Source organism: Podarcis melisellensis (assembly GCF_964234715.1).
Source record: "Podarcis melisellensis genome assembly, chromosome: 8".
NCBI classification, from domain to species: Eukaryota; Metazoa; Chordata; class Lepidosauria; order Squamata; family Lacertidae; genus Podarcis; species Podarcis melisellensis.
Window position 1 is genome coordinate 76271727 of NC_138540.1, and position 16441 is coordinate 76288167.

General features: G+C 45.1%; 1 protein-coding gene and 1 long non-coding RNA gene across 2 annotated transcripts in view; one reads left to right on the top strand and one right to left on the bottom strand.

Moving 5' to 3' along the window:
* The window catches only part of LOC309375399, a 30062-nt gene extending 13747 nt beyond the window's left edge, over nt 1–16315 (top strand). The window contains exon 3 of the long non-coding RNA XR_014170907.1: nt 16245–16315. This is a non-coding gene — a long non-coding RNA (uncharacterized lncRNA). The remainder of the gene's footprint in view (nt 1–16244) is intronic.
* LOC309375279 (phospholipase A2 inhibitor gamma subunit B-like) lies at nt 1933–9044 on the bottom strand. Its single transcript, XM_081920935.1, has 5 exons — nt 8788–9044; nt 6567–6668; nt 5422–5571; nt 3628–3777; nt 1933–2491 (listed from the first exon to the last, which is right to left on the bottom strand). Exons 1-5 carry the CDS (start codon nt 8921–8923, stop codon nt 2280–2282), a joined length of 750 nt encoding a protein of 249 aa, XP_081777061.1. The 5' UTR covers nt 8924–9044; the 3' UTR covers nt 1933–2279.
* Nucleotides 16316–16441: the final 126 nt, after the last annotated feature.

The window sequence follows — 16441 nt, forward strand, 5'->3', positions numbered from 1 at the left end:
AACACAACAATCTCCTCTGTAGACTCCCCCGTGCCACCCCACCCAGCCATGCAAGAACCCTTGACTGCGACCTCCCCTTAGTGCTAAAGCCTTCCTTAAACTCTTATTGACTGCCGTCTGGAAGAAACAAATAGAACCGTTTTTGGACTGAATATTCTTTATTTATTTATTTTTAATAATATTTATTAAATTTTCCATTTTAACATTCCAATCAAATCACATCATATATTCCAAATTATACAAATTATTCAATAATTAAACAATCAAAATATTATGCCAAATTATTAATTTTTCGGGGGTGACTTCACCATACTCTGAGGTCAGAGGGGATCTGATCATCTCATACTTCTACTGCTTCTCATATTCATTTCCAATGGTTCCCATAAGTCATTCTGATGTTAATCCTCATTATTTTCCACAGCCTCTGAGTTCTTCCAACAAGCAAGATAAATCAAACAATATGTAGGTTCACAGCATCTCTTCACAGGCTGGTGTTTCTGCCAAATCAGTCCAAGAATCCTCCCTAGATGCCCTGTCTATTCTGTCCAGATAAAATCCAATCAAGAGATCTGCCCTATACGTTTCCCAAACCAGTTGTCATTCAAACGTTAGCCTTTCCAGGGAAGGGTTTTAGTTAAAAATACAAGCATAGAATATTGAAGACACACCTCTCCCATGACTATACACTTTAACAACAAACTGGTCTGCACTTCCATCCATAATGACGGCCTATTAAGACTGCGTCATAAATCCCGGGCAGTCATCCCGAGTTCTTTGACGTCTCTCCAGCTGTTAATGAGATCTTGCTTCTATGCCAATATCATAAATCAAACCAGGAAATCTTTTTCCAACAAGCCAAAAGTCAAAATCCTTAGTTCTTTTGTTTAAAATAACTGTTGTCTCCATACAGTTGATGATTGTTAAATCCACTTTATATCAATAAATACCAAACTTTTCAATCTCACTTGCTTCATAGTTAATCAAGTAGCCAAACCAGAAGTGATTTTGCAGAGTAACATAGTAAAACAAAGCATAATGAAATCAATAAGGCTCACCCCCTCCTTTCCGTTCCATCATACCTCCACGCAAATAATAGTCCTTCTTCCGATCAAATCCTTTTTAGCACCTCAATGGCTGGTAATTAGCAGAATATTTCCCCCCTCCTCACTCAGAGCATGTCCATAATTTAAATCCAATTTTTCATCTTACGAAATGGAGGTTTGTCATTCACAGAGACAGCTTTGGAGAGTTGCCAAGAAACTCACTGTGCTACGCATCCAGCGCCTCCCGGCCCCTCATTCCTTCCGAATTTGGGGCCAAGTGTTGGGCGAACTGTGGATGAGACTGCGCCCACGAACCTGGGGGGGGGGGAGTTGGGAGGCTGATTACTCCCATCTCAGCCTCTAATTACCAGTGCAAGCGGCTGCGATGGAATTTCAGCCATCTTGGTGGCGACAAGCTGGCAGTCCCTGATTATTCTTTATTGGGCCTGCAATCTTTCATTCAGAAAACAGACGGGAGCCCTGAAAGAAAAACCTGGAGGACAATGGGGAGGCATCGTGGTCCCCAAGTTGGGATGAGGATGGAATTCAATTTTGTCTACATATTAATGAGAAACTAACTCATTTGCACTTCCCAGATCAATACACAAACTCAGCTTTCAGAATTCACATTTCTCAGAATTTTGCAATGTAGTTCATAAACCAAACGGTGTATACAAAAATGCATTTATTTGGAGAAAGTGCCCAGAGTGCATATTTTGGTGATAATAACATATACAGTGGTACCTCAGGTTACAGACGCTTCAGGTTGCAGACTCCACTAACCCAGAAATAGTACCTCGGGTTAAGAACTTTGCTTCGGGATGAGAACAGAAATCGTGCCGAGGCAGTGGGAGGCCCCATTAGCTAAAGTAGTACCTCAGTTTAAGAACAGTTTCAGGTTAAGAACGGACCTCTGGAACGAATTAAGTTCTTAACCCGAGGTACCACTGTATACAAATGCATTATATTAGGGAGAAATGCTAGCAAAACGCTATACTGGTTAAACTGCAATTACAAATTGTGTTTATTAGGAGAAATTTATGCTAAAATGTGGATTGATTTTCAATAGCTTTTTTTAAAAAAAAAAATGCAGATTGCTCTAGTATTGTGGAGAAAAGAATTTAAGATTTTTTAAAATGAGAAACTTAAGAGCACTGAACTTGACAGATTTGTCCACTCGAGTGCCCAAAAGCACATGGCATGGATCCTACAAGTTGCCTGGCATGTAAAGAGAGCTCAGGAAAGAAACTTCATAAAGAGAATGCTGGAGATACTGGGTAGCAGGAGGAGGAAGGAACTCTTCCCCAGGATATGGTTGGTGCTGGAGGATTTAGCTTTCTCACAGGTTGCCTCTTTCACTGAGTAGCTGGTTCCATTAATGAGCACCTTTTTGCCCTTGAATTCACATACGTTGCTTGTTCCACAACCCTTCAGGATGAACTTGGCATCTGCAAGTAGACATGGTTAATAGTCATGACAGTTTTATCCTCCATGAATCTGTCCAATTTTGAAAGCCATCCAAGATGGTGGCCATCATCACTACGTCTTATAAGACCGAATCCCATCATTTAACTATGCACTAGGCGAAGAATGCTTATTTGTTTGTTTATAAATTTTATTTATAAATTTTAAAAAATAAAATGCAACTAGTCAAACGTTTTCCAATATACATTCCCTTGGTAATCGACTTCCCTTCCACCCTTCCTTGGTTTCTTCAAATTATCTTTTGCTGCTGCATATTGTAATTATTCTATGCCTTCTTTCCTCCACCTTATTATCTGAATAACTTTTACTGCTAAGCTTACTCCAAACCTGCTAGCATTTTAACATGTTTACAATATTTTTTTAAAAAAAACTACAAACATTTTCCAATCCTCCTTGAAGGCTGTCTCGTCTTGTTCTCTAATTTTACTAGTTAAAATTGCTAATTCAGCATATTCCATCAATTTCGACTGCCACTCCTCTTTCATATGTACTGCATCCTCCCACCATTTTGGAGCATCTCGTACTCTCGCTACAGTAGTCACATACAGAAGCAAATTCCTTTGATTCTTTTGTACACCTGATCCAATTATCGCTAAAAGAAAAGCTTCTGGTCTTTCTGGGAGAGTCCTCTTAAATATATATTTTTTAATCTCATTACGTATCATCTCCCAAAATCCTTTAGCTGCTCTACAAGTCCATCACATATGATGAAATGTGCCTTCTATTCCTTTACATGTACCTAATTCTGACTCATACAAGACTTCCTTATTTGGCCAATCTGAATGTTCCAACATTTAGCTTGATAATCTCATCTCAAGGTTCTACTCATTTGAAAAGGACACAAGCCATTAGCACCTTATCATGAATATAATCCCTGCATACTCTGGCATAACTCTTGTACATTTCAACGATGCGTGCATCAAAGAATATCCTGAGAGATTGTTACTTGAGGTTCAGGGCAGCAGGTCTCTCGCTCTGCCACCTGAGGTGTCCATCTCATCTTGGCTCATGGTTGGTCCATCTCTGGAAGCTCCAGAGGCATCTCCTCCCACCTGTTCCCTCTACCCCACGCAATCCCTCTTCCTCCCCTGCTAAGTACCTTCCTTAGGGCCGTAGTTCCCTGTTACGCTGATGCAAGTATTTTCCGCATCTGTGCATGAGACTTTTCCACCATTGCAGGGTTCCTGTGTCTCAGTGAAACATCCAGTCGAGCAAACCAGCCCATTCTTTATCGAAGAAGCTGGAGGAACTAGGAAGCAAAGAAGAGAGAAGCAAGTGGTGTGGGGAATTTCTAAATAGGATTTTAAGAAGAGGCCTGATGGTTCCTTGAAAGGCCTGATTCACACACGCACCAGTAGCAGCCAGTGTGTTGGGGTGAAGCAAGTCTCCTAATGCTGGCATTTCTGCTGTTTACATGTATGGAGCTTTGCCAAGCACCCATGCGACTGCCCTGCCTGATCCATCACATCACAATGGCTGCTACTGGTGCGTGCTAGAAGTGAGATGGGAAACAGCAGTCTTCTCTTGCACATGATGGAGCAGGAAAAGGATGCAGGAGGTTGGAGTTGTGTGAATGCAACAGCGGGAGCCCTGGACTGGCTCACCGTAGACCCACATCTTTCTGAACCCACCCTAGTCCCTTCCAGGCAGGCCACAGCAACACCATTATTAGGAGGTCAGCTTCTCCCCACACAATCCTGTCCCACACTCAGAGTTCCTTCTTCTTACGCCAGGTGTGGGCAAACCTTGGCCCTCCGGATGTTGGTAAACTACCAACTTGCAACATCCTTTCCCATTGGCCATGCTTGTTGGGGCTGAGGGAACGTGCAGTTAAGCAACACCTGGAGTGCCAGTGGTTCCTCACACATGTCTATCAACACCTGCTTGTTATGGACAGCATTCCCAAATTGAGGGGGTAGTGGTGGTTGGCAACATGCAGGCACCCACAGCAGTGGTGGAGCTTCATGCTACGGAACCAGGGTCGGAGAGCAGGTGGGGGCGTGACTGGTGTGCATCCCGGGGGTGTGGCATGCATCCTGGGGGCATGGTGCGCTACCCACAGGGGCATAGCGCCCAGTGCAGGGGGGCAGCCGTGATTGCACACCACCAGGATCATGGTGCCAGGAGGGGTGCGCTCCCTCCGCCCCCCTCTTCCTCCATCAGTGACCCACAGAGACATTTCCCCCACAAACACTTTATTTTGATGTTGTTTTCGTCTCACATGTTCTTTGTCAGAAAGAATGAGGTCCAGAGATAACTTTCATCCCTCCCTTACGTTAGGATGAGAACAGGTAGAGGGACTAAAACTTCATACACTTCATGCTATTCCTACCAATTTCAAATGCAAAATTGTGAATGGACTCAGCTACATTAGTAAGGAAATAGAGTTTTATATTTGTTATAACACTGTGACACCAGATGGCACCATAGAGCAGAAAACTTTTCTACATGATTTTACATAGTGTTTTTTTCTTTCATTATAACAATTTCTAATTTCTTTTTGCAGTATGTTCTTGAAACAATAACACTGCATTAGTGGCGGATTTATCCTGCATTCATTTGTTCAGTGATGCTTCCCCAGTTCTGCTGCATCGTTATCACTGGCTGGAGGGGCTGGCTATAGAACAACAAAAGTGGGGGAAACATAAACCAATATATTTGTAGAATGAAAAGTTAAGGGGGTTCAACAGGAAATAATGGGATGCGCACTGATTGGAAATGAAGCCATGTGACTAGCCCAAAACATTTGCACACACAAACATGGATTGAAATGACTGAGACCACCCCAATAGCATCATGAGTAGAAATCAACCTGGGTGCACCAGGAAAATTACATTTGGAGGGACCCTGATTTGCAATTCTGTTGTCAGAGAGGGGGCAGATGATGACTTACCTCCCCATTTTAAGTTTGCATTGCAGTCAGCTGTGGTACAGCAAGCCGAAGTGTATCGCAGATATGCATTATCTCCTATGGTGACGGTGAAAGCATTGGCACAAGAATCATTTCCCCCACATGTATAGAATGTTGTAGTAAACGTGACCCCTGTTTACCGGAAGAGGGAAAAGACAAACAACAGGTCAAGAGACCCCATTCCCCAGAAATCTTCTATATTGTCTCCACTCTGCCTTGTCCTTCCACCTTGGTTCCAAATTCTTCCAAGGGAATATGGCTTCCCAGAATATAAGAGCCTGTAGATCAGACCAGAACTCAGCATGATCATGGAAACATAGGAGCATCTGCTTTTGGTGACCAAGGTCCCAGGTTGAATCACACCATCTCAAGGTAGAGCTGGGGAAAAGGTGTCCTGTTTGGAACTTTAGAGAGCCTCTGTCAGTCAGTACAGACACCACTGAACTGGATAGACCAGTGGTCTGCCTCAGCGTAAAACAGCTTCTTATATTTCTGTCAACGCAACCAGTCATTACTTGTTATTAGATGCATTGTAGTGTATTTTTAAGTAAAGGGATTCGTGCCATTGGCATGTATGTATAATACACAGGCCTGAGCCATCATTATTATCCAGCAGGTGGAACCAAAAACCACCTTAGGCATAACTACCTCCCTAAATAGCACCCCTACTAGAGGCAAGACCAGTGGCATAGCATGGGGGGACCAGAGAGGCAGTGGCCTCAGGTGCAAAATTCTGCAGACAGGCTCTGGCTTCCTCAGGGATCCCCACCCTGCCTAAGCGAAGACAGCAAAGCAGCCCAGTCCTCAGGGACTGGGTGTGGGTGGAGGGATGCCTGTACAGTACAGCACAGCACTCTTCTTCACAAGCTTCAGGGGAGTCGCCCACCAAGAACTGAGTTGTGTGGACAGGCAAGTGGTGTCGCACGGCCCCATTTGGCTCCAATGAGGCATCAGCTGCTTGCCTACCCCGGCTGCCAGCAACCCACGGCACACCACTGGGCAAGCCATCGACCCTGTCAATTGTCATGCTGATTCCTGATCATTCTCAAAGCCTCCAGGAGGAACCACATGATGCCAAATAGTTGTCAGGCTTCCCTGCCCCTCTCCTTCTCCCAACACTTCCTTACCAGTCAGTGTGTTCTCGTTCTTGATGGTCACACAGGCGTCTGAACTATTTGTACAATCTGTCGGAGCTTGGGTAGCATTATCGCCTTGTATACACTTCAAGGCTGCTGGAAGACGAGAGAAGGACATCATACAACTATGGGACTGAAGCACCCTCAGGCATTGAACAAAATGGGGAAAAGCCTATGTCCCATTCAGTGTGTAATGCTGGCTGTGGGTAGCATATTCCCAAGAGTACACAGCACAATGTGAAATATGTCCTCCTGGTTCTGACCTTGACTGCGTACACACCATGCATTTAAAGTGTACTTAAAGCACTTGACCTCCGCCCAAAAACCTGGGAACTGTACTTCACCCATCACAGAACAACGGTACCCAGAACCCTAGACGAATTGCAGTTCCCGTGATTCTTTGGCGGAACCAAGGTGATTTACATGTGTGGCCTTATAATGTACAAATTTTAATAGAAACTTTTATAAAATAAGGTGTTTATCCAGCCAAAATGCCATCTTTTCACCAGTGATCTACTACAGGCCTTCAGAAACATGGGTGCCCACAAGAATTATTCATGGGTATGTAGAGGAAAGAAAACACTGAAAGCAGGGGAGCACAACAGTTTCTCACACCCTCCCTCCAAGAGAGAGAGAGAGAGAGAGAGAGAGAGAGAGAGAGAGAATGACTGTACTTCTTGCCTAATATTCTTGGTTCTTGAAATGCTAGACTAGGGTTGCCACACGTCCGGAATTTCCTTAAAAGCCAGAAAAGGCTCAACAACTTTTGTATCCAGATTTTCACTTTTTGAAATATGGCAACCTTTTCCTCTTCTTTTTCATGCATGGGAGGGACAGCCATGCCCCTCGCTGTTCTGTGGATGCCCTGGTCCAGGAAGGTTATACACAGGGCAGGAAGACATCACCCTTCTCCTAGATGTTTGTCTTGCGCACTTGGCTTTCAGAGGTATGGTGCCTCCGAAATCAGAAGGTTACATTTAGCATTTAAATTTTAGCTCACATGACTCAGAGCCGCTGAGGAGTCTCTCCTTCAGGGATTGATCTAATTCTGTTTTCATTCCATCTAAGGCGGTACCACCATCAAACCTTGTGGCAGTAAATTTTAAGAGGTGCTTATGAGTTGTTGTGCAAGAAGAAGCACTTGTTTTCTCAGACCTAAACTAGTTGTTAATTGTCTTAATTGGGTGCTGTGGCTGTGCAGCTCCAACCCCAGCAGTGCACCAGCATGGAACTGGCTCTGCCATTAGGCAAACTGAGGCAATTGCCTCAGGTGGCAGAAGTCCCCAAGGCAGCAGCTTCACAGGTGCCCCACCTGCCCTGCCTCCTCCACCACTGGTGCAGAAGAAATGCTGACACCGGTGGCAATAGATGGGTAGGTAGATGATAGATAGATAGATAGATGATAGATAGATAGATAGATAGATAGATAGATAGATAGATGATAGATAGATAGATAGATAGATAGATAGATAGATAGATAGATAGATAGATGATAGATAGATGATAGATAGATAGAGTGCTTTTTTCTTTTTAAAAAAGGTTTAGGTACTCTCATTTTGACTCAAGAAAATCACCATTTTATAGTTCAAATCGGGGAAAATACAGTAAATGGACAAAACTACAAAGATTCACAAAATGTTTAGGGGTATACGCATCCCTGCATCCCCCCAGAAAAAAAGCACTGGATAGATAGACTGACAGATAGAATAGATAGATCCATGCAAAATATGCCTCCCAATGCTAGTCCTACTGGACTTAACTTTCCAGGGGTCCTTTTCCATTACCCCTTTTACCTACTAAGAGTAGACCTTTTGAAGTTAGTGGACATGACTTAGGCTCATCCATTGCACTACACACACACACACACACACACACACACACACACAAACACACAGTAGAACTTAGCTAAATACTGTATATTTAGCCAACCTACCTTTAGAACTTACAGCAGGCTTAACAGATTACTACCAGTCTATGATTCTGTGATTCCCCATCACCAAATGCATCCACTCAAAAGCTAGCATGGGAGTCCAAATGCGGGGACTGATAAAAGATCAGTCTGTGGCAAGAACATTTTGAGCAAAGTTTTTAACCCCCCTAGATTAGCATCAAACGATGACCCAGTTGATATGTCATTCCATAGTACAGGTCTTTCATCCTGTCCCTAACAGCATAGTAGGAAAATGGATGTGATCAATGATAAATAACTTACGTGGAACCGCAGAGGCAACTAAGAGTGGCGAAAGAAGACAGAGTACAAGGAGAGGCAACATGGTACTGTAAGGTAGGGCTAAGATCATTGCTGAGCTTGAGTGCTTCTTGCGCCCAGATTTATGTGCACAGGGCATTTTATAGATGGGGCTCCTATGTCAACATTGAATGACTTGCTCCAATGAACTGCAGTAAAAGGATTGCTGTGCTGTGTAAATACCTGTAAAGCAACTGGGTGCAGGTGTCCCTCTTATAGTGTTGGGCAGTGTCTACCTGGGGTTTGAGGACTTCCTGGAACAATCGGTAGATTCAGACAACAAATCTGATGGCAAACGTGATGCATTCCTACCTGTTTCACACAAATCTTACATATTATGACTCATTCCGTTTATTCCCCTGCTCCTCTATGGATTCTCAAGCAGGCAGGCAGGACTGCTCTTTTATTCTAACAACAACCCTGCAACGTAGGTTAGGCTGAGAGGCAGTGTGTAGCCCAATGTACATCACCCTGGCAGTTTCATGGTTGAGTGGCGATCTGAACCCAGGTCTTCCTAATCCCACCATACTGTTGGTTCTTGCATGCTATGCAAAATCATGTATCTGCATTTGAAACATTGACTTGTCCCAAACATTTCCTAATTTGTATATCTTCTCTGCTATGGATAGGCTAGGAAAACTCAGTGGTAGCCAGTGTTGTTCTCCAGATCTTGTTAGACTCCGATTCCCTTCAGCTCCAGCCAGCGTGGCCACTGGTCAGAGATGATGGGAGTTATAGTCCCACATCAAGAGAGCCACAGATTAGCCACCACTGCCACAAAGGTAGCATTTTTAGGTCATTGTCAGGCTTGAGGAATTCTCTCCCTCCCCCAGTGACTTCAGGAAGGAGGAAACGTGAAAGGTTTTTCTTATGATTTTATTCAGTCCTTACACTGAGAGACAAAGAATCCAGACATCACTCAATGATGGAACTGCTCACTTTGGCTCCTCTCCCTTACTTCTCTCCCAACAGCATCTGACCCTACAGTGGCCCCGGTGGTCAAATGTCTCTTTGTCTGTTGCTCTTACACTCTTAACAAATGTCAAGTTCTTGAGGACTGCGGCTCATCTATGCTGTCTAAAGACGTGTCAGCTGGCTGCACACCTCCCCTCCTTCTTCTCCTAACACCTAGTAACTCAGCTGCTCGCCTGTCTCTGATCTGTTATCTCCCTCAGATTCTGCTGTAATTCAATACTGTCTCTCTCTTCTCTGGAAGCTACAAGAGAAGGGATTTGTACATGATCTCCACCATTCCTCTTCCTCTTCAGTCCAGTCCCTGTAGGTCATAAACATCCAAGACCTGGCAATGATGGCTCCTGGTGTGTTTCTCTGGAAAAGTATTCTACAGTCAGGAAGCCACCACTGGAAAAAGCCTGTTCTCATGCTGCCATCCTGCACACCTCCCTCAGAGGTGGCCTAGAGAGCAGGGGCTTGTGTGCTGGGCCTGGAGGTAACCCGAGTAACACGGTCCAGGTCCAGTCCCGAATCCAAGGGTTCTGCAAGGAATCAGTCTGACAGGGCCAAAGCAGGATACAAGGCAGCAACCCAGACAAGGTCAGGCACAGGATTTCTGGCAAACAGCAACATTGCTCCCACAACCTGGGGCCGGGTCCAGCAGCCTTTTATCTCTGTTGGGGTAACGGCTGGTCCTGTTCCGCTGGTGATGCACCTCCCTGTTTCGCCCAAAGGCGAGCACTCCTCCTGTGAGTGCTCAGGTCTCTCCTTCTCTCAGACCTCAGTCTCTGCAGCTCGGGAGATGTCGGTGGGTTACTAGGCCCAGAGGCCGCCTCAGCCTCTCCTGACCCAACCGGTAGAGGAGCAGCTGTAAGAGATTGCCCAGCTGGAGGCAACGAGGTAATCCCCGCATCTGGAGCAAGGGCAGGTTCAGGCCCCTGACTCAGCCCAGCTGGTGCTTGTTGCAGGGGAACCTGTGCAGACTGGGGCTCTTCAGATTCAGACCCCAGACTAGGTTCAGATGCCGCCTGGGGCAAAAGATCCGGTGTGGACTGAGACTCCTCTGGCTCCGAGTCTGAGCCTGAGTCCCAGGCCATCACAGCTTGGATGATCACAGAAGCATAGAATCTTAAGAGTTGGAAGGGACCCAAGGGTCATCTAGTCCAACCCCCTGCAATGCAGGAATCTCAGCTAAAGTATCCATGACAGATGGCCATCCAACCTCTGCTTAAAAACCTCCAAGGAAGCTGAGTCCACCACCTCTTGTGGGAAAGGTGGTGATGACTGCAGAGTCTTCATAGGTTAAATGGTGAAAGCTGGTACCTGGCATCATGGGCTACAGAACCTAAGTCTCTATAGGTCAAAGATAGCAAAAATTAAGGGTCCCCAGAGTGAAGCAGGCAATTCTCTGCAGATAGTATCACAGAATTGTAAGGGACCACGAGGGCCATCTCATCCAAGTCCTTGCAATGTAAGAATCCTTTTGCCCAATGTGGGATTAGAACCCACAAACCTGAGACTAAAAGTCTCATGCTCTACCAGCTGAGCTAGGGTTTCCATCTAACTCATTGGAGGGTGATGAGGAAGGCAGAGCTGGCCCTGAGGAGTTGAGAAGGAAGGAAGGAAATGGATCCATCATATGATTATGCACTGAGCCAGAGAAGGAAACAGAGGTCAAGGCACCACTTCCCTGACTTCTTGGAAATGCTGACATGTTCGCTTCCTGAAATGGTGCACAGTAGCCATAATCTCAAAGAACCCTGGGCAGAGAGAGCAATGGAAAGTTTCTCATGTGGCTGGTAGGAGCGTGACATAGCAAGAGGCAAATTTACTGCATGCGAGTTAAGATATAACCAAGTCTGCTAACGGGTACAGCAGCCAGCAAACCTTCCTTATCAAGCTCCTTCAATTAACTCTTAACTGTGGTAAGGAAAACACTTTTCATGTTTTATTATATCTATGCATCCAGACACGGGCCTTTCTATCTGACCCTTGGGTCTCTCCCCAGGTGAAATCCCCTTCTGGCTCACACCCTTTGTCCCTCTGGCCACACCCTGCCATCTCGCTATTTCACATCCTCCCGAGGTGTTTTTGCTTGCCTGGGAAAGTGTCCTCTAAGAATGACTCTTGCTTCCTGGATGCAGGATAGGGTGAGTGCATATAGAAACTATCCCCCTGTAAGAATCACAGAGGCTAAACTAGTCAAACTGACTGCAAGGCATGAATCTCAACTAAAGCGTTATTAAGAGCTCCAATTCATCTTGCTTGTTTCTGATACTCTATGCATTCATTGCTCCATTTGTTTTTGCTTCTGGCTTTGCCCACCAGTGGTAAGTAGCCTTTAGAATGTCAACCAGAAGGGAATGTGGACCTCAACGCTGAATCCCCAGTGCTGGTTTAGATCTATACTATTATAGTATAGATCTATAGTTTAGATCTATACTATTATAGTATAGCAGAGACATCACCTTGCCAACAAAGGTCTGTATAGTTAAAGCCATGGTTTTCCATGGTTTTCCCAGTAGTGATGTATGGAAGTGAGAGCTGGACCATAAAGAAGGCTGATCGCTGAAGAATTGATGCTTTTGAATTATGGTGCTGGAGGAGACTCTTGAGAGTTCCATTTACTGCAAGAAGATCAAACACATTCATTCTTAAGGAAATCAGCCCTGAGTGGTCACTGGAAGGTCAGATTGTGAAGCTGAGGCTCCAATACTTTGGCCACCTCATGAGAAGAGAAGACTCCCTGGAAAAGACCCTGATGCTGGGAAAGATGGAGGGCGCAAGGAGAAGGGGACGACAGAGGACAAGATGGTTGGACAGTGTTCTCGAAGCCACAAACATGAGTCTGACCAAACTGCGGGAGGCAGTGGAAGACAGGAGTGCCTGGCGTGCTCTGGTCCATGGGGTCACAAAGAGTCGGACACGACTAAACGACTAAACAACAACAATTAGATCTATAATGTTGTTAAACATTAGCGGAAAATGTTTCTGTTCTGCCAGGCCTATGTCAGCAGTTCCCAGAGCTCCCTGTGAAGAGGGCTGTCCTCTGTGAAGCAGGACAAACACCATCATGAATGCATAAAAAGGCAGAAACTGGTGTATGAATCATGCAGCAAGATTTTTAAAGCCGGCCCAAGAGCAGGGTAGGGATGCTTTTTTAACCAAGGGCCGAATACCCTTCTTTGCAACCTGCAAAGGGTCACATGACAGTGGTGGGTGGGGCCAAAGCAGAAGTGGGCAGTAACACAACCAATAGCATTTTTACCTTTGCACAATAGGCTGGCTTCTACACGTGCTGGCAAAGCCTTCTCTGCTCTCCAGTCAGATGAGAAACAGGTATTAGCAGCACTGAATGGAAATCTCCTCCCCACCCCCAGCAAAAACTCTTGGAGTGCAAAGCAGTACCAGAGATGAGTGTGGCTTGGGAAGAGTTCAAGGGCCAGAGAGGGAGACTTTGAGGGCCACATTCTTCCCCAATGCCTGAAGTTCTACAACCCTACCCCAAAAGGTGGACCCCCATCTATTTTGGGCTTTGCTTCGGGGATGTCTTGGACTGGCACAGTTGAGAGAGGGCTGAGGCCAATGGCTTTTGCCTGAAAGAGTCTCAAATTTATGGGTCACTCAACTCATGGTTGATCTTTCTCAAAGGTCCTTCTCTGACTCTGATGCAGACTCTTTCTCCAGTTGCAGAGACTTGAGCTGTAGTGTGTCCCTGGATCTCGCTGCTGAGCTGCCATGAATTAAGATCTTTCCCCTAGGTCCAGAGTTCAACTCATAAAACAGAAGTGCTGGGTTTACTGCCTGGCAGTAAAACTGCCATGATTGCCCATATGGCAGCTCCCTGGCTTTGTTGCAAATGCAAATGCAAATGTTGGAGCCCTTGGCATGGTCAGCATCTGAGGTTGGCATTACCAGGCACCTACTGAAGCCCACACCCCTGTTGCAGACCCATGACTAGCTCTATGCATGGTGGTCAGATTACTGTCATTCTGGGTGGGGTTGCACTCCCTCTGAAGGAGCAGCCAAGGCTCTTGAGGACAGGGACAGGGAAACATCCCGTTCAACTTGTATCCCAATCTCTGTCAAGCGGTAACAAGATTCTAGATCAGGGGTCAGCAAACTTTTTCATCAGGGGGGCAGTCCACTGTCCCTCAGAGCTTGTAGGGGGCTGGACTATATTTTTTGGGGGGAAATGAATGAATTCCTATGCCCCACAAATAATGCAGAGATGAATTTTAAATGAAAGCACACATTCTACTCATGTAAAAACACTCTGATTCCCAGACCATCTGTGGGCCGAATTTAGAAGGCGATTGGGCTGAATCTGGCCCCCGGGCCTTAGTTTGCCTGCCCATGTTCTCGATGGTTCCAAGTGCTCATCCAGGGTTTGTATTTCCACTGGAAAATCAAGACACAGTGTAGTCTGCATAGTCTTAGAACTCTGGTTTATTCACACATATTTACACCTAAAGCCTTCAGTGGAGGGGTACCTCTCCCTGCTCCTCTCATAGCTATAGCAAGCTTGGCTCCAAAGCAGCAGCCAGTCATGGCCCTCCATTTCGTGGTGCAACCTCTCCCAGCCAGCGTGCATGGAGTTCTGCATACTTCCTTCTTCTTGCTCAAGAACGCCTTACCAATAAACGTCTGTGTAGACTCAAGGGACACCCTCCTTTCCCACAGTGACATCATGTCCCCCTGCTCCCCAGGGCCTCCTACATGGTTGATGAGAGCTAATGGCTGTCCATCAGCACCATTGTTCCCTTCAATGACCCACCATCACCAGGCTGGCCTCATGAGGAAATTCTCTGGTGTTATTCCCAGCCCTTGCTAAGTCCAGGAATCCATGAGTTTGATCAAACTCTGACCCTCCACTGGATGTAGAGATTATGGGGAGTATGCCCACCTCCCCCTTCGTAACAGTAGATTTTTTTTGGGGGGGGGATAGAAACCGAAAGTTATTTTACTTAGTATATGTTACAGATAGGTAGCCATGTTGGTCTGCCATAGTCAAAACAAAAAAAAATTCCTTCCAGTAGCACCTTAAAGACCAACTAAGTCAGTTCTTGGTATGAGCTTTCGTGTGCATGCACACACACGAAAGCTCATACCAAGAACTGACTTAGTTGGTCTTTAAGGTGCTACTGGAAGGAATTTTTTTTGTTTTTACTTAGTATATGTGTGAGGTTTTAGTCTCGGCATCATTTGGGTAGGTTATTTAACTGTTCATTTGTTATTTTCCCTTAGCAGTGTGAAAGGTTTGGGCATGGTTCCCCTCTGTCCCCCCTCTCTTCTCCCTCAACCTTATACTGTAAACAACATCAATATCTCACATTGAATGTAACTGATCTATAGAAAAGACTCTATGCTCTGAAAATAGAGACAATGCACACACTTTTAAGAAAAAAATATTTAAAGGAATCCATGAGTTTGCTCAAAGTTGAACCCTTCACTGGATGTAGAGATTCTGGGAAGTTCATAACAGTATATTCCAAAACAACACGCAAATATATAAAAAAGGGCAGCTTTCAAAATTGGTCCTTCTCTGACTATTGCAATGGGGTTTGTTGTTAAACCATTCTTGGAATTGTGGCACTCTGAGATGCTCTGTCACTGGGAAGCAGCCCTTCCCACTGTCAATGCCTCCTTTTGTTGTTCCTCAGACCACCAGCTCCTTCAAGCTAGGGTTACCATGTTTCCTCTTTTTCCAGGACACGTCCTCCTTTTCAGTGGTAAAATCTGAGACGAATTGCAGTTATTTGCTCTGAACGGCCATCATAACTGTCCTAGTGTCCTCTTTTTCATTCTTCAAAATAAGGCAACCCTACAAAATAAGAACATTCTTCGCTCCTGTCCTAAACAGAAGCTTAGCAGCTTGGAAGGTTCTAGAACCTCAGAAGGGGCATGGCAATCCCCACTATGAAGGGACCCAACACTTCTGAATCTGCTACAGTTCACCAGTTGGGCTCCACTCTCTGGTTTATGTCCTTGAGCTCTGCTCATGCCTCTTGCTTGACAAAATGGAGATGTGTCTAGGAGCATAAGCATGACTGAAATGGTAGTGGGGTTTGCTTCTGATTTTGGGTTTTAGTTTCTTCATTTGTTTTAACTGAGGTTCATCTCTTTTATATATACAATAATATTGGACACAGCTAAGGAGTGTTCCTCTGCACCAGAATGGCCACATCACTTTTTGAATCAATACGAAGAAAGGTACATTAGGAAGAAACACAAGGATCTCTTTTGTAGGCTCACCTGTGCCACCCCACTCAGCCACAGAAGGAACCTCTGACTGGCACCTTCTCTTTGTTAAACCCAAGTTGACAGCCATCCAGAAGAAACAAACAAAACCATTTTTGGACTGAATATTCTTTATTGGCCCTGCAATATTTCATTCAGAAAACAGCCTGGCGCTTCAAAAACACACTTTGGAGGAGGTGCGGGAGGTATTGTGGTACTCAAATCAGGATGAGGAAGAAATTCAATTTTGTATGCATGTTAATGAGAAACTAACTCATTTGCACTTTCCTGACCAATATGCAAACTAAAACCCACCTAGCCTTCAAATTTCACATTTCTCAGAATTTTGCAGTGTAGTTCTTCAACCAAACAGCGTATACGAAAATGCATTTATGCGAGTAAAGCGTATATATAAGGGATAATA

What these genes read in the sequence shown, in the direction of transcription:
- LOC309375279 (XM_081920935.1), bottom strand. Translation starts at nt 8,923, where the DNA reads ATGCCCTGTGCACATAAATCTGGGCGCAAGAAGCACTCAAGCTCAGCA. An exon ending in AGTTGCCTCTGCGGTTCCAC is followed by an intron (nt 6,669 to 8,787) that starts GTAAGTTATTTA and finishes GTCTTCCAGCAG; the next exon opens with CCTTGAAGTGTATACAAGGC. An exon ending in TGCAAACTTAAAATGGGGAG is followed by an intron (nt 3,778 to 5,421) that starts GTAAGTCATCAT and finishes TTTGCTTCCTAG; the next exon opens with TTCCTCCAGCTTCTTCGATA.